General features: G+C 39.0%; 1 protein-coding gene across 2 annotated transcripts in view; it reads right to left on the bottom strand.

Annotated features, from left to right (window-relative positions):
* srgap3 (SLIT-ROBO Rho GTPase activating protein 3) overlaps positions 1-25,110 on the bottom strand; it is a 60,572-nt gene that overhangs the window by 24,444 nt on the left and 11,018 nt on the right. For both annotated transcript variants that reach the window (XM_028576400.1, XM_028576401.1), the window contains exons 2-4: positions 18,495-18,690; positions 8,200-8,362; positions 3,073-3,135 (exon numbers count right to left, since the gene is read on the bottom strand). In XM_028576400.1, the coding sequence (XP_028432201.1) occupies positions 3,073-3,135; positions 8,200-8,362; positions 18,495-18,690 (422 nt within the window). The remainder of the gene's footprint in view (positions 1-3,072; positions 3,136-8,199; positions 8,363-18,494; positions 18,691-25,110) is intronic.

Genomic DNA, 25,110 nt, shown 5'->3' with positions numbered 1-25,110 from the left:
ATATAAATAATGACAAGTCAGCTTCATTTGTCGTTAATTACAGTTGGTTCCAAAGAGCTTTACAATGGCAGCATTACGAGAACAATAAATAAACATATCCTAACCCAAGACTGAGAATAATAAACACAAAAGTCGTTAAGGAAAAAAAAGAAGGAACCATGTGAAGAAAGACCAAAACAGGGGACCCCCTTTAAGCATTGCCATGATGTGATGGATAGTTTAAAGTGAGAAAACAATTACTAAGTGTCAAAATGTATGTGTTCTATTTTTTAGTATGAAATTATTTTCATAGGAAGTGATTTTTGCAACAATGATTATTTTTCCACCTTAGCTGTGAAGGTTAACACAATCCTTATGTTCGGAAAGAACAAGGCCAAATGTTAACATTTGGATTTGAAATTTTCAGCTAGACTGCAGCTGAGGCCAAGTAGAGCATGAGAAGAGGGACCATCTGAGTTTTATTATGCAGCATCGAACTTAGCCGGAGAGGGGAGAATGGGTGAAACAGATATATAGTAAAAAAAAAAAAAAGTATAAAAAGGTACAGAATAATGATTTGTTTCCATGTGTTTCACTGAACCTGAAATATAGCCTGACACTGGAAACCAAACTGGAAATGGTAGACAGGCATAACCTTTGGAAACAATAATTGCATTTTAATTTATTAAGATAAAGTCAAGTGTAGAGTATAGCAACATTGGTCAGTCTTTAAAATGAATTTGGCCAATAACACAGTCCTTTTAAAATGCATATGGATTCATGCACTTTTGGTTATCACTTGCTCTCCAGAACACTGATCTATTGGAGCACTCAAATGTACAGATGGCAAGATCAGGGAGAGTTGCCAGCATTGCCCTTTGGTAGTTTGACTCTCATCACATTGCACGGATGAATAAGTCATATAAGGCAAATCTGCCATCTCTTCTGTTTCACCTCAGGGGGCAGAAGGTTGCCGAAGTTGCATGGGGCTCATCCAGTTTTTGGGCACTAAACCTCCCTCAATAAAAACTCATCCCAGAGTGCTCAGTGCAGCACCAGTAAAGTATCTCCTAATCCCTAACATACATCTATCTGCAGGAAATCCCATATACTAACAATTCAGTTCTTCAGTTCTTACGAAGTATTACAAAATAAATGTACAACTGTAAATGGTTGTTGAAATAGTGAAGACAATTAAAAAGAATTCGCAAAGACGGCAATGTTTATTAAAAACAACAACTAAGTATGTAAGATTATTGCTTATGTTATCTGACAGTGTTGTAACAACACAGTCTAATATACTGACAATTCATTTAAAAATAGAACCGAGAAAGAAAAATGTTGTCTTGGGAGACACGCTGCCTTTAATACTGCCTTCTAATTGTATCATTCTGATTTTTGAAAAACAAACTCCTTGGCTATAAAGTTCAACAGGAAACATCCATCCATACATCCATTCAGCACCTTTTATATTAAAACGTATGGGAAGCAGCTGCAGGATGCCCAAGAGTTGGTCGCTGTAAAAAAAAAAAAAAGAAAAGCTGCTTTATAGAGAAGTGAATGATATAGACTAACTTTTGTGTCAACCGGCAAATCAAAATGAAGCACAAGACCTTTTCAACACAACAACAACAAAGATAATGATTACATATTGTACCAGTAGAGAAACTGGTCATTATAGTAACTGATTATCCAAAGAGAAAAGCAAAGTGGTGACAACTGATACAACAAAGCAACTGAGCTGGAACAGGTGACCTAAAATGAATGAGCGAATCCATTGTTAAGAAAAAAATATGCACATTATGCAAGCTGCTTATTATTTCTCCTCAAAAGCTCTTTACCTCTCTACAACACAGACTAACGAATGATACAGTCATGTACTAAGGCAGGTAGATATTTCACAGGCCTCCACAGAGACACCCAGAGTTAAAGGAACCACCAGATGTGAAAATGATTCGGGCCCAGAATCTGTCCGACTTGGAGAGAAATGTATTGTTCCATTTAATCATCTACAATGGCCTCACTCAGACTTGATCATCATCATCACAGCAACCCCATTTGTGCTAAGCAGGTACACAATAAATAAATAAAAATATCTCTATAATACAACATCAATTTCAAATATTTTATGTAGCACATTCTCATGAACTTCTCCTCTCAATATAACGCAATACAACAGCAGCACAAATTACGTCCTCCGAAATGACCATGAGGTTGAATTAGGGCTGGGTGATATGACAACATATATCGTTAAAGCAATATAAAAAGGTCTATAGTGTATATTTTTCTATATTGTTTCTATCGCAATGTCAAAATACTAGCAGCCGAACTGCGCTACGACAATATTTATGCTATTTGGATGCGCTTTACGTTTTGATCCTTGCACGTTATGTTCATTTTACACTAAAGTTCTTAATAAAATGAGAAAATACTCATGGTTTTACCATGTGGTTGTTTTTATGTAAACAATCAATTCATTTAACTACCACAAAACATAATTTATGATATATTGTTATCAAGATATGAAATTACCTATTTGGGATGGAAGATTTTGGCCATATCACTCAGCCCTGAATTAACACTTCTCTCACCTTTGGACAAAATCTGAACATATAACCTTCATGTAGGTAGGATGTATTTCATGGCTGTTGCATTTGACTGTATGAGTTTTAGCTAGCTGTACCTAATCAACTGGAAACTGAGTGTATAATATACACATATAGGTAGGCTGATGGCAGTCATGTTATAATAAGGACAGAATTAAACTAACTCCAGTCTTCTGGTGCTGGTGCTTCTTGTTAGAAACACAGCCAGCATGACAGTGACATTTGTATTCGCTTTACTTGGTGTGTACACTTTGGCAAAGCTTAATCTTTCAAAAGAAAATACACTTTTATTCAATTGAGGAAAGCACAAGTAGTTCAGAACGCACAAAGAAGAAAGCAATAAAAGAGAATACAAAAAGAGAGAACATGAAATACAACATCAGACAGATGAGACAGAGAGAGGAAAAATAACTGGATGAGCTCAGTGATGAGATAAGGTGTGAGGGATCGATCTGTAGGAGACACACTAGTAGAAAACATTACTTACAGTGTACAGTTCATTTGTCACCTTCACCAGCTCCTCGTGCATCTGGATCCCAATGTCCTTGCTCTACAACACAGCAAGCAGAAAGAACAGGGGTGAGACAACAAATAATGTTTCAGCCTTTAGCTGTGACCTGTTGGAACAAGCCCAGTTATGCTGACACTATGCCTTTGGCGAGTTATAGTGAAGTATGTCGACAACTATTGGATATAAATCCTAATAACTTTGGTGATTATCTGACTTCTCAATAGTGCCACTGTCAGATCAGAATTTCAACTTGTCCAACACTACAAGATGCCTCTGAAATGAATGACTGACACTTACTGTAAATGCTCACCAAATGATAAACCCTGTCTATTTAGGCCTTCTTCTTCCACAGCCACAGGTCTTGACTGAGAATATTTGTTTTTATTTGTCATACATGTTCTATTACTAAGTCAGAATTTCAAATGTTATTCTCTCAACAAAAGCACACCACTTATTCCATCTTATTGGCTCTTCCTTCCAGTCAAGCATGAAACAGGCTGCATAAGGAAATAGTGAGGAATGAGAAATGAAAATATGGAGGACACTGCTCTCAAAAATAAAATTACTGTAATACTGAGGCTCACAAATCAATGGTGCAATGTACAAGCAATCATTGTTGGGCTTTACATTTCTTAGTCGTACATTTACTTGACAAACTTACTGTATCTCTCTGCTGTTGATGAGCAAAGGCATGTCTGTCTGCCACATGTGCATTTAACTTCCTGTGACTATTGCACATTACATCACACCTCATATTTAGACTTTTGCAGTGTGTGCATGTGTGAAGTGCATCAAGGGGTGAAAACAATGTGTGATATCTTCTGACAAAGAAAAGTACTGTCTAATTGTGTGTCAGTGTGCTCTACAAAGAAATAAAAAGTAATACATCAAGAGGAACAACTAGCACAAAAAGTAAGGAAATTTGTGTAGATTATTTCTCTGTGGTAACAATGCTTTTTTGGCAATAAATCGTATACCGTTGGAAAGCTTGTTTAGTTCCCTTTCAAATGGTGCCCCATTTGTAAGGAACATGCATTTTTGGGATGAGCAGCAGTGCTGAGTATGTGGGTTGTGCCCATGAAAAATTTGCCAAATCTTCTCTGCCGAACAGCTTATTCTGCCATTGACTCATTTGATGTTTGGTGGATTAGATGATTGAAGTTTGAAGAAACAAGACATATTGGCAATTTAACAATTTATTCATTTCACAAACAGGAGCCTCAGTAGCGTGTGGAAGAACCATACACAGCCACAACAGCCTGGCACCTCCTCCTTATGCTGGTCACCAGCCTGGTCACACACTGCTGTGGAATGGCATCCCATTCTTCAACCAGCATTCATTTGTCGCAAGTCAGCCAACGTGGTTGTGTTGGTCACTCTGGCACAAACAGCACAAGCTGATCCCACAAGTGTTCAATGGGGTTGAGGTCAGGACTACTGGCAGGCCATTTCATCCTCTCCACTCCCACATTCTGGAGGTAGTCTCTGATGAACCCCGCCCTGTGGGGGCGAGCGTTGTCATCTTGGAGGATAGAGTTTGGTCCCAGACTGTGGAGATATGAGATTGCCACTGGTTGCAGAATCTCATCTCTAAAGTGTCAATAGCAACAGCAAAATAACCTGTTTGGCAATGGCATAGAAGATTTGGCAAGTTTTTCAAATTTTTCATGGGCGCAAACCACATACTCAGTGCTGCTGCTCATCCCACAAATGCATGTTCCTTACAAATGGGGCACCATTTGAAATGAAACTAAACAGGCTTTACAACGGTATAACATTTATTGCCAAAAAGCATTGTTACCACAGAGAAATAATCTGCCAAACACAAATTTCCTTACTTTTTGTGCTAAGTTTATTTCCTGCGTCATATCTCATTTTAATAGTGAAAAGATTGCTTAAGCCATAATTTCTTCCTGTTACCATTACCAATTAATATGTTTTGTTTGGAAGAAACTGACAGAGATTCAGCAAACAACTAATAAAGCCGCACAGTTCATTCTACTCCCTAAAATGTGACTATAATTAGTCGTCTATTACGTTAATATTTGTTTTTAATTTGTCCTTAAAAGGTCCGATATCATGCTTATTTTCAGGTTCATACTTGTATTTTTGGTTTCTACTTGTTTTTTTGGTTTCTACTTGAACATGTTTACATGCTTTAATGTTTAAAAAAAAACATCTTCCTCATAGTGTCTGTCTGAATATACCTGTATTCACCCTCTGTCTGAAACACTTCATTTTAGCGGCTGTCTCTTTAAGCCCCCCTCTCGAAAAATCCCAGTCTGCTCTGATTGGTCCGCTTCTTCAGTATCTGTGTTCTTGGAGTCTCCACACTCATTTCATTTAATTTCAGCAGGGGAATGACAGTAACAGCACTGTACTGGCACTTTCTACCTATATATACATAACGTATAGTTGTGACATCACAATAGTACAGAAGTCCTGACGGCTTGTTTAAAGGCAGTTTCTGAATTTGGACTGTCTTCATTTCTATGTTGATTGAGCGTTTTGATACTTTCACAGTATTTAAATAGCACCTCACCCTGCTTTATAATTAACCAAGACATTGAAATTTCACTTTGTACAATATGGGACCTTTAATGTTACCATGTAGTGGTGGGATCATTAAATTTACAGTTTTACATCACAACACTTGGTTCTCGGTTTCAGTTTGTTTTGGTAAATTTGATTTAGTGGATATTCACTTAAGGTTTTTACAAAACATACTATACACTATTAACATAAAGCATTACATAAATTATTTTTCCTTACACTGTGAGTCAGGGAGTGGAGCCCCATTAAAGTATTGAATTAAAAAAAAAAATAAAACAGGCCACCACAGAACCACCCGTGAAACATTTGATTATTAATGCTGAGCAACTAATTGCAAGAAATTTTAGTGGCTACAAACTACAATCTTTCACAAAGCCTGGTTGCTGTAAAGTGTGATTTAGTAATCTGAAATGCACTGCATTTTGGCAAAACAAAAGTCAGATCTTAAAGGTCTTTACAGGTGATGGAAGGGAAAGGAAGAACTCAGTAGAAAGTGAAAGGTTTGACAAAATGACATGCAGCTAATTAGGTTAGATAGGTGGGCTGTTGGTATGCCGCTAACAATAGCTGATGGCTCGCATGCTGCATATTAAAGTGTGCAGTGTGTCATGTGTTTTTAAATAAGGCAATAAGGCGGTTCTTTTACAGTAAGTGTGTCAAAAGCTGACTTATTCTGGTGCACCCGAAACAGTGTATGATATTGACCCATCAAGATGCATAATGGTCATCTCAGATATGAATCATGAGTATAATTTTCTGTAAGATCAATAACACCCCATATTTGTCCACACCCTGCTCTGCTATCTGTGCTTGAAAGAACTTGCTACTGGTGAGTTAGAAACTTAACTAATCATCAAACTGGGAAAACCTCATCAAACAAAATCTTGCTCCAACAGTTCTTTAATAAATTAGATTATGAAATGTACCCAGAAGAGTAATAACATTAGTAATACAGGAGGGATTTTATCTTTTTATTTTGTTTGTATCTGGAGTGCAGGCATTAAGTCCTATTCAAACGCACTGCGCTGGACTGAATGTGATAAATGGGGAATGTCCTCAGAGGGCTTCAGCAGCTGGTGAACGGCATCTGTATGCATCAGTTGCTCTGAAGTGAGACAGACTGCAGCCTGTACCGCAGAGGCTCAGGGAGAGCAGAAGGGTTCAACCAGCGAGTAAACCACTGTGATGCAACATACTGTAAGAGCTGTGGCAGGTCAGATTGTAAAAGTCCTTAGAAATAGAAACGCACGTTAGTATACATGGACTGGCTGTAATTTATGTATTAATAGATTGTCTTTGCAATTAATTTATATTGAGAATGGTAACAGAAACTGTGCCGTCTGTACATTCACATTTGCCACTCCTGTAGTAATTGCATTATTTGAGACTGGAGGAGAATAGAATACCATCTATACATGTATGGTATCATAACATGATCTTCACATCACAAATAAACACAAGATATAATTTCTGTAATATGATACAATATGATACATTCCCACTATAGGTCACAGTTTGTCATTTATATGCTAAACAAGCCCTTGATCAAGTTTTTGTCAACAGCTTTTTGCCCTTGATCACCTTGTCATATCCAAAGCTCTTTTACTCGTTTCTGTTTAACATTTTTAATTTTCTGCAGAGCTCCATGACGTTTTGATGCATTATTTATTGCATCCCAATATGTCGGCAGCAGCAGAGCCATCCATTCATTCTTTTAAATATCGAAAAAGCTACTTGAGGGCACCTGGCTTCAAAAGAGTTTTGCCGCTCGGATACAGCAAAAGTTTAATTTATCAACTAGCTTTGCTACCTTCTTCGTTGCTCTGCCTGGTTGTAGCGCTATCCTATTGCGTGCAGAGGGAATTTGAAAGACATCCGTTTATCCCGCCCCTCGGATTGAGCTCCATCAATGGTGAGTTCACAGACCCAACATCTTGATATGGGTCTGACTTGTCAGGCTAGACAAACACTGCACTGTCATCCACACACACACACACACACACACACACACACACACACACACACACACACACACTAATATCTGAATGGAGCCTAGTAAGCAGAGTGCAGCTCACATACAGGAGGGCCTGCAAGGTGAAAACAGGGTTCTGATGTTTGGATAAGACCTCAGTCATCTCTGCTATGTGCTGACAGTGAGCCAGATGTTGCTCACACTTGTAGGGGCTGCAGGGTGTTGGACGAGGAGTTTCTGGGCTTCACTTTTCCCCATGCTGTTTTGCCAGACAGATCTCATACACCTTCTACTCTGCGCTGAGACAGAGCTCATAGCAACCAGAATTTTTTGGGCTTCCATCAGTTAGTAAACTGAAGCCGAGTAGCTTTTATTTTAGCTGTTGCAAATTCATACCTTGCAAGTTCAACGTTATAGCAACACCAAGGCCTGACAACGAGACCCAGAGTTTACAATAAAGAGAGATGAAAACACTTTCCTCAGCAAATTGCTTGGTATTTCTATTGTCCTTCTAACTCTGAAATTGTGTGCACTGTGGTGATAAGACGGTATTAAACAAAGATGATAGTCTCACTGACCTTCTTAAACAGGCGGATGATGTCCTCGCTGATCTGGGCCAAGCGGGCGATGACATTGTTGGTGTAGAGGTCGCTGAGGGTGGCATGGTCACGGCTCTCTCGCCTTGTCTGGTTCAGCACCAGGTACCAGCAGTTTACTGAGGACAGGAGGTGCTGGTCTTTTCTAATAAAAAAAAACCAAAACAAATGCAGGATTGTTACAATACAGACAGGTGGTAGTGAATTTAAATAATCAGCATAATCCAAGTTTAAACAGAACTATGAGTCAACAGCCACGCTAACAACTCTGTGAGGCTGAACTTAGGCACAGCAGTGCTTTGACCGTGCTCACAATGACAATGCTAGGATTCCGATGTGTAGCATGTTGTAATGTTAACCATGTTTACTATGTTATTATAGTGAGTTAGCATGCACACAGCTGAGGCTGATGGGAATGTCATTCATTTTGCATGTACTGGAGAAAGTCAAGATTTGAATTTGTGGTGGTGTTGATGAAATGTTAAGAAACCAGCACCAAAGTTATTACAATTCATCCTGTGGGGTGATGAATGGCTGTACCAAAATTCCTGATAATCCATCCAATAGTTGTTGAGACATTCACTAAAAAACTGAAGGAAAAAAAAGAGAGTAGGATTCATCTTCTGGGGACCATGAATGCCTATACAAACTATCATGGTAATCCATTTAATAGTCGTTGAGATATTTCAGTCTAGAACAAAATAGTGAATTTGACAGTTTAAAAAACATTTAAAAGGTTGATAAGCAGAAAAACTCTGTCTGGAAGGTCTGGAAGTGGCCAGGTATATTCATGTTCAGGGTTAAAGCCTTGAAGAGAGAAACAGACAAAGGACACAAGATCTCTTTTACCCATGAATGACTGTACAGGATTTCATGGTTGTTGAGATATTCCAGTCTAGACCAAAGTGGTGGGCCGACAGTCCGCCTACCTAACGTTGCCATCACAAGAGCCATGCTGCTCAAAATATATGGAATGATTTATTTTCCAATACTTAAATGGTTATTGGAAGAATAGCAATAATAAGTGAGTCCAAAACAAGACTAAATAATGCACTATGGTGTTTTATATGCAGTCATAATATTTTTGGCTAAAGATAAAAGTATTTGAAGTTATTGGAAACAATATAGCTACAAATATGATCTGCTGAAAGAAGACACTGTGTTGGGATAGGAAAGAAAGAAGGAAACCACAATGTTTCCTCTGTTCTGTTCTTTTCTGGTGTATGTCTTTCAGCACACTCCAAAATGCTTCGGTCTAGTAAGGCATCAACTTGTTGTAGATGTATAAGGCTGCTGACCATAATGATCTAGAGAGTCATGGGCCCCGATCGCTGCATAATCAGTTTAAACTGTCTCCGCCTCTGGTGATTTCAAATAGAAAAGACCAAGGCACATAGCCATCGAACCAGACACACACAAACACAATCCCTTCAAACCCATACCTTGTCTGGATACTATCTAATCAATCATCCAACCCAGAGGAGGAGACAAAGAGAGCGAGAGAGGGGGAAATGAGAGCAAAGGAGGGAGAGAGGCAGAGCAGGGTGGGGGATAGGGTTTCACTGTGGCACAGAAAAAAGAAATGAGCAGCACCAACATCAAAGAGCCCTCCTTTAGAGAGCTTCCATAATGCTAATCACATCTAATGAAGTTGATATCTGTCTACTCCAGAGTGCTTCTCCGATTATTCCTTTACTTAAAGGTCCAATATGTAATATTTGTACTGTAATAAATCCAAAAATGACACCAATGCCTCATCAGATATTAAGGAAACATGTTAAACTGAAATACTATCTTTTCTGACAACAATGCTAATGTCAGTATTTTTTCTTTTTGAAATTTACATTCCGTGACAGAATTTATGTTTATGTTTTGATCTGTGTGTTGATGTTGATCTGTAACGGTAGTACAGCCATGAAAGCAGCAAACAAATGAACAGGATCAACGGAGATAGATTTCTACATGACATAAAAAAAGAAAACAACATGTTTCTAACAGTTGCGTGACCAGAGACGTAACAACCCCCTGGTAAATATTGGAGATGTATTTGAAAGATGGAGACAGCTTAGATCCCAAAAGGACGCAGAGTTGGCTTATTTTCTCCTGAACAGGTAAGCATTAGCTTCAGGCTAATTTATCACAGCTACTAGAGACGGGCATTTTTTGTCATTTCAACATTTGTGTACTCATATTGAATTATATAGCTAGAGTACCCGAGTTGGTTACTCGCAAAAACAATTGAGACAGCCAGTAAAGTGATCCCGACTGGTCCTGGCTAACGCCGCCATGCTAACCCTGCTAACTGTTAACGTTACCGGGAGAACCAGGCCTGCAGCCCATGGCTGTTTACAACGTGTAGTTTAGCGGCTGGAGCCGACAACGGTGAGTTATTTTAAGCCACAAGAGGGGGGCTGTAAATCGGAAAGAGAGGACTGTGAGTTTGCAGTGTGTTTAGCGATTGTTGCCGTAATTCTAAGCCAATGAAGTGTGTTCCGTCGGCAAGGTAGTGGTATTTTTAGCGTTTCGTATTGTAATTCTAAGCCAAGGAAGTGTGCCTGACTGGCGTGTGGAGAGGACAATGAGGTTGTTGTGTTTTTAGCGGTTCATACTGTCATTTTAAGCCGAAAAAGTGTGTCTGTCAGTTGGTTACAGAGCTCAGCATGAGCACGGGCTTTTATGACTGTCAATATGGCCAGCGTCTACCGTTAGCTACTCCGCCGTGCTGTGGAGTAATGTCTGGCTATGTGAGAAAAGCGTCTAGCAACATTGTTGTGAATGCTGCGGTCTGAGCCTGGCAACCCCCGTGAACTTCGAGTCTGGGCAGGAGGGGGCGGGGGAGACGACTCTCCAGTATTTTGAATTGGTAGTGCAGTAACAATTTTAACCGCTAGCTGCCAGTATTACATACAATATTACATATTGCACCTTTAACTCTGCCCCTAAACGAACTTACACCAAGCTGACAGGACACAAACATCAGCACATTGTTCTCATGACATCAGTGCCGTGCAGAAAACAGGCTGTCAAAAACTTCATCTGTCCACTTATTACAGGGTCTGCATCGTTAGTCAACGTTAGATTGAGAATGGTGTCCTGAGACGCACTTTGTCTGAAAAGTGAGTCAATTAATTTGCTATTACAGAAACGTAACGGTAATTTGAAAGAGCAGAGAACATCCAAGCATAAATTCACACCACATTTCAGTCTTGCAATCAAGAGGTAATAATAAAATGATTAAATTGAACATTAATTTGCCATATCTAAATGAGTTGAACCCGACTGACAGACTACTCAAAGGATGGGTAGGGTTTAGGTTTTACTAACAATAGTGGCCCTGATGTAGAGCATATTCTCCGTCGCTCCTCTGGGATGGCCTATTTCTACTGTCTCACCATCCCTCATTTTGTACCAGTTCTGCTTGACTGACCTATCTGCCTGTAAGGGACGCAGCTCCTCTGTGTATAATTGCAGTTGAGAGGTTTAGGAAGCAAGCGCCATACTCTCCGCTAATCCCTAAAAGTGATCAGAGATGCTTCATCACATCCCTAAGCACAACCGGGCTCCCATTTTAGTTCCTTCTTTAGCATCTTCAGCTTTCCGCTCTTTTCAGGTAAATCCTTGGCCTTTTTCTGATGGTTAAACGTGGTTGTGGACCTGTAGTCCCAAATGTAACACTGTTGCTAAATCTGCTGCTTAAATTACTCTTTCCTTTTAGATTATGAGGTGTTTTACTTGACTAGAGTACGAGGATATTTATTTTTATGCCACAGCGATAATTTTGGAATTTAATATACAATTTTGGAACATAAAGGCCTTAAAAGTATTTGTTCGCCAGCAATTTATAGGTAAAAAAAAGAATTATGTTCATAATGCATCCAACAGAACTAAGAGACATGCTAGCACCTGTGTTAGGTTAGCGGTGCTTTGAGCTAAATGCCAATATGCAGAATGCTAACATGCTCACAATAACAATGCTAACATGCTGATGTTTAGCCGATTTAATATTTATCATGTGCATCATCTTAGTGTTAGCATGCTGACATTTGCTGATTAGCATAGCTGAGGGTGATGGGAATGTAATTAGTTTAGACCAGCAAACACCGGTTTTTCGTCATAAACCAAAGTAGCAGACCAATTAAAATGGTAAAAAAACCCGAAAATGAATGAAATGAAAAGTCAGGAGGATGACCAAAACTATCAAAATTTAAGGATGGAAAGGAAGGAAAGAAACAAGGATCTAAAAAAGTGAGTATATGAGTATATATATATATATATATATATATATATATTAATGCTCAGGGTTAAAGCCTCGAAGAGTGAAACAGACAAAGGACACAAGATCTCTTTTCCCCAGTTGCTGTTTTCATTTTACAGGAATTAGAGGCAGAAGGTTGGTAATTAGGCCTGTGTACCAGCAGCATCTCTGGGAGCATTTTAACACAGTAATAAATGTAGCTCCTCGACTTGTTTTATGGGAAAGAGACACTACCTTTTCTATACCAGCTCTTATACAGAGGGCCTATCCATCACAAAGGATCGACTTCAGCATGCAGCAAAACTCATTCATCTCTACTCTGTACCTACTTCTCCTCGCTGATTTCCCGTGAAAAGGCTGAGTATCAGTCGAGAGCATGCGGTTCAATTAATCTAGAGGGCTTCAAAAGGGTTGGTTTTGGATGGCTCAATGCCCTCTGTATTTATTCACAGGATATCATTAACATGCAGAAGGCAAGCAATGAGCTCTGAGAGTCTCTAGAGAAGGCAGAAGGAAGAGGAGGAGAGACGAGTGCAGCTTTATGGCCTCCTATTACATCTGTCTCATCCTGAAAAGCACTGCCTGGCTGTCTCCATGGTTTTTACAGGTTCTGCAGTGCATCACTGTCTCTCTGAGGCAGACACACACATGCCGTATAATCTGTGAATGCATTAAGTAGCATGAAGAAGATCATAAACAGAGACAGTTGAAGTGAATTCAGAAACAAAGAAAGAATGTACTGTATGGTTGAAGAATATTGAAATAATCCTTTGATTCAAGGATTAATTGATGGCAAACTGTTTCCATAGTGTGCATACCCTGAATGAGTAAGCATTATATAGAACAGCGCATGTGCTTTGAGCATGGCTGCACTGGATGCCACCATCTAATCACCCAGGGCCTATGATGTGTCTGAGCCAGGATTTCCAGAAGGAAGTGTGTATTTATCAAACCAGGACTAGGCTCTGTGAAGGCCTTTAATCTCCTCTACACTGCCTGCATGCTGCTTATCAATGAAACAGCCAAGGAAAAGGAGCCAAACACAGTTTCAAAAGACAAGGGGCACGTGGGCACATGCAGCCAGCTTTGCCATTTAAATTTGATTTGCCTCAGTTTTCAAGCAGGGCTTCAATATGCCACAGCGCAGATCTGCACATCATGTAGAATTTCTTTTTTTTGTGAGCAGACACACTGCCAACATTTAATAATGCACAGCTGCACAGACACAGGGGCCAGAGCAGAGCAGAGTACAGTGCAGCGTCAATAAAGGGTTTGACAAGATCTGAAAAACAAACTGCAAACCAGTTAATCTATTGATGTTGTACATACTGACTTCCACCAGCTGGACTTGTCAACCTGACAAAAGCAGGGAATGGACTGCTGTGTTCAAACAAACCAAGCCTAAAGAGATATAGTTGAACCTTTACCCTTTGCCCCTAGGAGCTCCTGAGAGCCGCCATGCTTCAACTACATAGTTACACAAAATGGGACTAAAACTATAGCTGTAGAATGCTGCCAATGCACAAAGCACCATTAAAGCATATGGTACTATGCAGTAGACATCATTCATCATAATTATATCATAACAAAAGCATTGCATCACTCTTTATCATAGTGGCTCTTTAAAGACAACTGTGTTCTGGACACTTAAACGTTGTTAAAAGAAACACGTCGATTCATTTTTAAAGCTGGTGACCATGAAATGAACAGAGACATCACTTGAAAATTACCAAAAGCAGTTTCAAAACTAAAATAACTCACATATACTAGTATGTATGTATGTAGTGCAAAGATCTGGCGCTGTAAAAATACCAAGCAATATTCTCCCCCAGTTGCTCCCAAACCAATTGCCTGGATACACACACACACACACACACACACACACACACACACACACACACACACACACACACACACATCACATCACTACAAGCCCTGTCTTATCTCTCCCAGACAGGTTATTCTCCATATCAATATTGCAAGAGTTGCCTTTTTAATGGTGCTATGTTACTTCTGAATATGTCTGTATGATAGACGGATGAAACCCATCCACTCTAATTTGATGGTGTATGTTATAAATCCAATCCATGATATGCCCTCAAAAAAGTCTGCTCCATAAATATAATCAAGTTAGCTGTTGTTTCTCAGGAACTGTGAAACAGTAAGATAAAGGAAGTTTTGCACTATCTGGCACAGCAACTGCAGTATAGGGCAGCTCAGTAACCCTTTGGTGTGTCTTTTCACTGTGACAAGTGAGGTAAAGTGGAAGAGCACAATGATCCTTGGTCGGGTTGCTGCCGTGCAGCTGTAGCTGCAGTATCTGTAAATCACTGTGGCATTCAGCTTGCTAATGAATCTGCACTGGGAGGGTTCAGCCAACAGACTAAAGGCTGTAATCCAGCACATATGGATGTCTGTCCTGGTCAAAATGACTCTATTGCACTGCTCTGTTTTGACTGCTCCTTGAAAACATAAAAGGTATAAGTAGGCACATGATACTAGGCTGCTTCTGAAGTACTTTTCTGCAGTACAATGCAGAGTTTACAGAGCATAACTTTTACTGCAATGAAGGGGTCGGGAAAAGGATAGTTCAGATTTGATATATCATAGATGACATTTAGATGACAATTTCATAGATGAAAAATTAATTAAGTATGTTCACAAAATAAAGAGACTTCAAATGTTTTTTTCTGTGTTTTTGATGGGAGTTTATGCATTGGTGGCCTTTTGTCAAGACACCGCACTGAGACACTTGTTGACTTCTGGCTTTTAAGTCTGCCATGATCTAGGCAGTGTAAAGTGTAATATTATTAGAACATGTGTCTTGAGGATTAGGGGTTTATTTCCAACACCTGTCCCTTACTATGTGGATAGGATCAACTGTAGTCCAAAGGGTAAGCCACTGTGTCACAGAAGCAGCAGCAGCAGCAGCACAGTTCTGTCTACTATCAGCCAAGTCTTAGACGCCACAGTGATGCACACCTCCTATAACACATCTGGACTCAATTATCCAGTCAAATCTGCATTCACTTCACACACACTGCTCTCCTAAATACAGTATGTGTACATATCTACACACTTCTACATGATCTTATTCTGTATCAAGAGTGTCAATAAGCCCAACTCAAATAAAAGTACTTTTAATTTGCTGACAGTTATCTTGTTTACCAATGAGGAACAGAAGGCACAATGAAATGCATATGACAGTCATGTACCCAAACTTTCAGTTTGTAAAAATAACTGTAACGCACTTGGTTGGCATGTATAAATGATACTTAATTCTGTTTTGATGATCTGTTTTTGTGGATCATATGATCAATTATCACCTTAGGAAAGCTCTATTGTCCAAACTGTCAAATATGAGCAGAAAGGTACTGTGTGGATACACTATGCATGTTGTGCATTATGTTACCGTACCATCTATGCAAATGCAGCAGTTTGCATTACTGCCCAATTAAATGTATTAATTGTGTTGTCATTTACTGTATTTACTGAAAAACATACAGGTGTTTTGTTTTACATTACTGTATTATTTACAGCATTTACTGTACAGGTACAGAACAATGTGTGAATAGAACGGTCTCCCAAATACTATCGAACAACGAAACACTCAGTATGGTTGCAAAAAAATCACTTAAGAAATATTACCTTCAAAGAAATTTCAATATGTAATACAGTATTAGATATTGAAATTTCTTTGAAGGTAATATTTCTTAAGTGATTTAGAGAGAGTCTGTTATAGAGCTTTTTATCTTATCTCTTAAAACAGATTTATTCAGAGTAAGGTAATGTCTTTTCTTTTTTTTATTAATTGTGTTAACTGTAAAATTTTAATATGATTTGTATTTTCAAATATTGTGTAATGTGAAGTAATGTCTGTGTGTATGGTGTGTAATGTGATGTCGTAAATTGTATTGTCACACGACAGATTGTAGGACCCCAGGAAGAATAGCGTTTAGCTTATGCTGAAGCTAATGGGGATCCAAAATATACAAACAAACAAACTGTATTTTCTGTGTTAGTCCAAAAACAAAAAAGATTTCACACCTGAGCAGGAGCCTTGAATATCCATGTTTTGTTTTCATTTGAGCAAGCTATTAATAACATTTAGTCAAGCAGCAGACCAGTGAGCATTTCAGAGTTAGACAGACCTTTTCATACTACACATGATGACACAATACACATTTCAGGATTCCAAATATATACATTTAAGGAATGCTATCCTGCTGTTTCTATTTGCGGGAATCAGAGCTGGGGTTAGACTACATATATTTCGGGGTAGATTCATCTCTGAGATCTGCTGCCAGATCAAAGCTGGCTTTGTGTCATGTTTCCAGACTGAACTAAGCTTCCCTGCTTGCCCGAGGTGCTCGATTTAGGGAGCGGTAGCACTTAATTTCATGCCCTGCGTGAGTCATGTACCAATGTGTTGAGTGTGGTTTCTGTGCAGACGATCCCTCTTTTTTTCACCAGCATACATTTAAGTTTTTCAAGAGCTGCAAATCTAAATAGGTCAAGGCTCAGGTGAGCGGATTGTGATCTGATGACATTCAATGGTCTTTCTTATTCACTGTTTTCCCTCGCTAAGGTCTATTCAGGCTTTTCTGTATTTCACCATTCTTTACCTTTCTCTTCAACAGACTCAGTCTTTCCTTCAAAAATTTGTATATCGTTTAAGTGTAGTTCTATAATTATATAATATTGCATTATAATTTGGTACAATATACTGTAGATACTTTGAGCACCCATTTTAATCTATAACAGCTAATCCATTCTTGTTAGTCAATAACATTTCTATAATACGGTGATGTCTCTTTTACTGTTAGCCCTCCAATTACAAAGGTTTACCTTGCCAACAATGAAGCAAACATGTATACTACCAATAACACTGCATGGTCCCGTACTAGTTTCACTAATAAGTTACTATCTTGAAATCATGATGTGTTTTTTCATTTAATAAACACATGTTTCTGCCTGATGTAGAGCTTAATGAGAGTCTGCCATGTAATGGACACCATTTAAAACATAATAAAGCATAAAGCTTAACTCAAAGCCTTCTTCTCAATGGACTTCAACTTCTTTAATGGACTGCATCCTCATCATCCTGCCAGAACCAGCTGACCTTTGAAGACGTCATAAAGAGCTTGACTGTAATAATAGATATTCGCCTTACAGTACATAATTATATTGGAGTAGTTTGTTGTATAGTTCTGCACTGTAATCAAACAAGGCACTGTGATTAGCAGCAGGGCTGGGTCTTACAGCCAAGTTATAAATAGTGAAGTGTTTAGAGAGGGATAAAGTCACTTGGCACATGGATGCCTATACACATTAAAAGGAAAAGGGGACAGTAGCTTTACAAACAATAAGAAAGGTAAACGTGAAAATGCTGCTGCTTTAAACAACAGCACACAAACAAGGCCGTAATTTCCGCTGACAATAACAGACATACAGTAGCCCCCTTGTTTTTCAAAATCCAATTCATGTCCCCATCATTTTTATTGTTTCAGCTAGATTTACTCATTTAAATCTCTCTAAACAATGTATTCTTAGTCAAGTTGTTAAAATTTGGATTAGATAATAACGTTGATATGCTGCTGAGTCACACTTCAATTACTAGTGTGCTAATAGCAATAAGCTTAATGAGCAACGTTGAGTCATTTTTGGACTTTATTTTGCCCTGGGTTCTGAGAGAGAGCCTGCAGGCACTGCTCAGGGCTGAAAAAGTAGTGCAAATTCCTTTGCATACAATCTGTATTTTCACATTCAGTTTTCTCCTAACAAATGTGGCATAATTGAACATCAATCAAATATTAAGTATACAACAGTAAAGGTCAGTGATCCTTTACTGATGCATATAGGAGAGGATGCAAATGAGCATTTCTGTTTTTTCAGGGGACTACATTCCTTTGGATAGATAAAGATACTTAACCAAAACCAATGCCCTCTCAAATGCACAAACACTGTACAGGCAACAGTTAGCAGCAGCTAATGTTGCTGCATGGCAGAGAGGGAAACTCACTTAAACTGTTGGTGTTCCCTGGAGCTGCGGATCTTGGAGGAGAACCTCTCGGCCAGTTTATCTAAGCTGCGGGAGTATTCCAGTTCAATCTCTGCTTTGCGGCGGAAGAACTCCTGCAGGTCCTGCAGCAGCTGGATACGAGACTCAGACTGTTGCTCCAAGCATTTGAACTGCTCCACCAGCTGGTTACGGATCTCTGTCCATCAAAACACCAAACAAAAATGGTATGAGTCAACTGTTTATATTGCTGTCACAACAGCATACAAGGTCAAAAGTAATATGTCATGATGATGTCAAGCATTATTATGAAGTGTATTACATTATTTGCCCTAAAAGGTATTTCTCAGGTATCAATTTTCCACACACTCATTCCAAGTTGAAGGATGGTTTCTGCATTGACACTTACTGAGCCTGTGCAGGTTTTAGATGTTGATTGACTAAAGGAAGATGAAGGAGTTTGGGCAGGTTTTCCTTATGGTGACTCAACATGCACTAAAATGCTGTGTAATGACTTCTGTAGCAAATGCCAATCCTCAGACAAATGCTGCCTAATGATTAAGTGACAGTAATAATTAATTGAAATAAAATCATATTTGTAGCACCTTTACGATTATTTAGTCATTTTTGATCAAGCTACCATGTAAGACAGGAAGTTTGTATATATAGTGAGCACTAATAATAATATTTAATGAGAAATATGTGAAGAGCTTGAGCTTGCCTTTCATTATCTGAGAAGCATTATAGCACAAAATGCAACATGTCACAGTCACATAGGAACACATTTCAACACAAGTCAAGCAGGGCTGCTAAACCAATCATCTACAATCTACAGTATATCACAATTTTGGTGTATGCAATTACTAATAATCAAATGCCGTTATTCTAAGCTATTTTATTACACTCCTATAGACCAGCAGCAACATAAAGCCTCTAGCTGTAAGTGAGAATGACCAGTGAGGATCCACGCCAAGCTGTAAAGTGACATGTGTGTATGACCTCTCATAGGCCCATGTGGAGCGAGTAGAAGAGTTTTATTTCTCCTTCAGGGGAACTTGATGCTGCCAGGCAGACGGACGACAGATCCTTCATGCCAGTGGGAACCCACAACAGAAACCTGATTCCTCTGTGTAGTGCTGTCATCAGCAGCAATGATGCCTCTGCTCAAGAACAGAGAAACCCATTTTGCAGAACAGAAACACAACCTGATGAAAGAAGCTACCGCAAACAGGATGAGTGGTGTACCTTCTCAAGAGGAAGGAAACCTTCTGAACTAATGAGCATCTTTTATTAGAAACCAAAATGTTGTTTGATCATCTCATATTAAAGACGTGTTACTGTCACATACAAACCCCATTTGCCTTAGTGCAGTTCCTGAGTCATGTCTAGCAGTATAATTAAATGACAAGAATTCCAGATTACACCGCATCCAGCAGTAGTTTCATCACAGCGCTTGTACTGTATGCTTTCAGTATTTTTCTTGTGATCTTTAGGATTTCTTCAAACCAACAGCGTGGTGACAAAATGAAATTGTGAGCATCTTAGGTTTCTTTAGAAAATGTTGAATTCCTTCATTTAAAAGCAATAACATCAGCCAGTAGTACACAATCTATCACATTAGGCACTTCGCAGAATTTATTTGTCCGGCTCATTCAAGCTTCTCCTCCACCTTAAACACTTGTTTGTGTTTATTTCAGTCTTCAAAAGGTCGGCATGGTAATGCACTTGAAAGCAGCAATGGAAAAAGGAACTTCCTAAATGTAAGTCACTGCATGTTGTAACATCCTTGATGAGTTATTGAAAGTTATAACCCTAAAGAAATAAGGATCATGGATGGATTTTAAAGATATCTGAGCCATGGCAGTGACACTCTGCCACGCAGATGAACTGCTGACTGAATGGCGAAACCACTTCAGTGACACAGACTGTGTTTCCATGCTGTTGAGGGTGTAATTTAAGTTAGCCAAGCCCTCCTCGTGGATTTCACTTCTAGGGAAGCTTGCCATTTGAACTGAAACATTGATGTTGTGGGGGCGATCCTTTTCTCTCCCTGTGATGTCGTGCCGCCTGGCCTCAGCCTCGAGCGGCATGCTTCGCTCTGTGGTTAACCGCCCCAGCCTCCTCTTCATCAGGGGCCTCCCTCTCTTTCCCAGCTCTGACGACTTAAAGCACAGTTTTTAGTGGGAGCCCTGAACCAAAGCTCAGGGAGATATACCACTTAACTGCTTTACTCCCGACAGGAATGCCTTGCTTTCGCAAAACATGCAGCTATGTTCCCTGTTTGCAACATTTTTTTTTTTGTTTTATATTATTTCTCTTAAAAAGTGAAAAAAATGGCGAGTCGAGAGAATTTCCCCAGGAAAATGTGACACCTATGTGCAGGAGTGACAGGGAAGACTTTTGAAAACAGTCTTTCACAAAAAGGGAACTCTGAACCACCAGCTGCAGCTCTGCATTTGACAGATGCGGTTGGAAAAATAGGTCATGCACACCAGTAGTGTGCCCTTCCCTCTCAGAAACCAGGAGCAACTGGAGAATTATTCCCCAAGTACTCCCAGCTCTCTGAGAGGCTTCATTGGCTGCAGTTTATACAAAGTGAGGGACCCCTCTGTGGTTGTGGAGAATGTGAATGTAGGCCTGAAGTAAAAGTGAAGATTGTTTATCTTTTTGAACACCACCAACATATTTCCTGTGCACTATTATTACACTTTCAATAAAAAAAATCTTTCTGATAATATTCATAATTGTCTTAACTGCTTTCAAGAATGATTAGTGGTTCAAACCACCAACAAATCAAGTGCTTTTTAAGTGGTTAAAAATATTAACATTTCATATAAGAGACCTCTCAATTTCTATCTGTATAATACATAACATTAGTATAAATGTGTCTACACCCACCACCTCATACCTCCCTTCCTTTGTGATATGTAACAAGGCTTTGAACCCAGATCTCTGTGCAAGGATGCTACATGGCTGCCCCACTTTCAGCTCTGCTGCGCTGATTTTCTTGGTTTAAAAAAAATAAATAAAAATGAATGAAAAAGTTCCAGATATGTCTCTTAATAAAGTTACATATGCAAATGCCACTGAGTTTATGGATGAAAAATGACTTTTAGCAGTCAGTTTAACTATTTAACTAGGAGCATGCATTGTTCAAGAACAAATCAGTCAATGTAATATACCTCATTTGAAGATGCTGCCCATTCATTTCAAAACAGTGTTTTTGATTACACTGATTTAAGTACTCCCAGCGCAGATGGGATTGTTTGGGCAAACTACCAAAAACATGTTTCCTCTATTTCAAAGTGAGCAAGTTAAAACTCTAATGTTGTTGCTTGATTAAGCATGCAGCTATTATCTGTGGCTGACCTGAGTGTCTTTCTATTTAGAGATGAAACCATGTGTTCATTTGTTTTCTCTTTCTTTTTTTTGGAGAAGGGAGGTGGGGGTTGGCTTCAGACAAAAAGGCTGATAGAGAAAGGGGGGATGAGACTGGAGCAGCTGAAATATAGTCAAACTCTTGTGGGATTATGCATATAAAGGCCAACATCAGGGCTTAATTTGAGCCGGAACACGCCGGAACATGTTCCAGCACCTCCGGCGTTGGATCCGGAACCTTTTTTTTTTTTTTATTGGATCTGGCACCTCCTGTCTCACCAGGAAAAATGAATCGCCTAAATGAAAAAAATCAAAAAGACAACAAAGTTTGCTTAACTATTTCAAATACGCTGGCCATTTGGATCCCAAACAAGCAAAAAATGTTTCTGCCGATCAAGAATGTGCAGACCACGGTAGTTTTTTTGGTTAATTTAATAATCCGATGGATAATTGCTGCTTGTGAAAACGATTGTTGCAGTGTATTTTTTTTTTTATTTTATTTTTTTACATTTCGCACCGATGCAGTGCATGTTCTGAAATAAAAATAAACATTGCCCTGATGTACACACAGCATTGTTTAGGTTTTTTTAGTCAGAGAAGCTACGTAGGCAGTGTAATTTTTAATTTTTTTTGTTCCATTACCTCCAACCCCCGTTTTGAGTCGCTGGATCCACCCCCCCTCTGCGCTCCGGGACCTCTCACTTTACAAATTAAGCACTGGCCAACATTCTTTGCCTTAAGGATAATTTTATCCTTTAAAGCTTTATAATAACCTATCATTGGGAGTACCTTGTGACATTCGGCCTGAAGTAATTTTTGCTCATGTAATTAAGCTTAATATGAACCTTTTGTTACCAATTCAGTGATATTCAATGATATAAAACTTTTAAAAACTCTTTGATATATGTTGATGATACGGTTTGATGTCGACTAAATAAAAGTCAATACGTTTCCCTCTAAACCATCCAATAAAGTTTAGCAAAAATAAATCCCAAAAGTTGCATTAATCCAATAACATTTCTAAAAACTGAACTAATGATGGAGCAGTATTGCTGTATTGCACTTCTACTGGAATCAAAAGTGTTTTTCTTTTGAACTGGAGTTGTGTGCAGACAAATGGGATTAAGTCCACATGTAGCAAAATGCAGTCCGTTTATAACAATTCATTAAGTTGAGGTAAGTATGTTGGGATAAAGGATAATCGTGTGTGTGTGTGTGTGTGTGTGTGTGTGTGTGTGTGTGTGTGTGTGTGTGTGTGTGTGTGTGTGTGTGTGTGTGTGTGTGTGTGTGTGTGTGTGTAAACTAGTCAAGACCGAGTCAAGACCGAGTCCAAAGAGTTTGAGTCCAAGTCAATGAGAAAAAAAAAAAAATCTTCTTCAAGACCACTTACTTACAGGTTGATAATGAATGTGACATGAAAGACAGTATTATATCTTCTATATTTTTTTCTGCAAAAGTTATGCAGGCTGGTTCATTACTGCTGCTCTGAGGTTCATTATGACAGCAGTATATGACATATTATGAGAGCAGACAGTCCTTGACATGAGCAGACTGTAACAAATTAATGCAGACACTTAACATTCCTGACCTTGGGTCCATATATCATCGTTATAAAAGGGCCCTACCCCTTCCACTGGACACCTGCTCCACAATATGATTTAAAAAAAGACACATGTCTCTTACATGTTGTACATGTTGTGCGCATCCATGTAGTTGCTTGTACAGGACAAAAAAGTAAATGTTCAAAATAAGGTAAAGTCCGCACAACAGTTTATTGCTCTGAAAAAAGTGTTTAATAGTGCGGAATCAGGTACACTATACCACAATATAATTTCCCTTATGCAAAGACAGGAACTGATAGCGAACCGCAGTGGACACTTGTGTCCTCACAGCACAGGAAAACCTCTGAAAAACAATAGTAGGATGTTGGGGATTCCTGAACTTTGAACCTCACAGACAAAATCTTGTACTGGCAGGCAGCTGTGTAAAAGCACAGTATAGAGATGTTTCTAGCAAAGGTTGAATGAACTGAAAACCATCTACTTGAATTGCACTCCACCCAAAATCCTTTGTGAACTGAACAGTCACCTCCTGCGGAGTGTCTGTAAAAAGTTTAGTTCACAGAGTTTGAAAAGAAATGCTGTTTGTTCATTGAGCAAATCGATATATATTCTACTATATTGGTCATTTTAAATTAACAAAGAGTGAAAAAGACTGATTCTGACCAATAGAAGAGGAAAACTTGAGAATTTAAACAGAGGCAGTGTGCCATATTTTGTCAAAAATATGGAAAGCGTTTGGAAGATACAGATGGACATCAGAGAAAAGGATTATGCTGCAGGTGTGGTTTGAGCATACAGCCTCAGTTTTTAAAAACTACAATCATTTTATAATCTACATTGAGTGAGTGTTTGTTGCTCAAACCAGGGTAATGTTCCTCTGTTTAACAGAACTCACAGGGTCTGTATAGTTTTATTTTTTTCTCTGCCTAAGGCAAAAAGCAGCTGAGTGCAAAACATTGTCAACAACTTCCCCAACGGATGCAAACTGATCCCCACTAAAAAAGACTTTTGACTTTTTTCCTCAGCACTTAAAAAGATATCATTGTGTCGGATGTATTACAGACACTTTTATGGGCTGACAACAAGACGTGACTCATTATTTTTATAAAAATGAAACATGCCCCTCCTCCTGAAGTCAATTCAGGACACAAGTGGTGTTGCATTGGGGTAGCATTTTACTGCAAGTCTGCTGTTTAAGAGGGCCATGTGACGTCTTGACGCAATGAAGTCGAGATATAATTGGAGTGCAGTGAATGAGAGGGATTTTCTGCACAGCATCCCGAGGGCAGCAGGGGAAGCCAGGATGAGAGATGGATCATTTTTACTGCAGGGCAATAAGGCATATAATATAACATATAATCTTGGATATAGTGGGGTGTGATAGTAAAGTATGTGTGCCTTCTCTACAGATAATTACAGCCATGTTTAGCATGCATGTAAGTATTTCAATGAATCAGTACCAAGCACAGATTCCACTTTGTGTTTTGGATATTGGTGCAGTGAGTGCGGAGGAAAGAACTACATGTCTCCATGTAATGGGGATAAATTATAAATCATAACCAGCCTCAGAAGGTATTTAACAATTGGAAAATAACATCCTTGGGCGCTCACATCACCATGCGGTAAGACACACATACAGTGTGTAGACACACACACCAGACAAAAGCCACTTCGAGCCA

This window comes from Perca flavescens, chromosome 4 (genome assembly GCF_004354835.1).
Source record: "Perca flavescens isolate YP-PL-M2 chromosome 4, PFLA_1.0, whole genome shotgun sequence".
Lineage (NCBI taxonomy): Eukaryota > Metazoa > Chordata > Actinopteri > Perciformes > Percidae > Perca > Perca flavescens.
The sequence above is the reverse complement of the archived record's forward strand: the minus strand, read 5'-3'. Positions and strand labels throughout refer to the sequence as shown.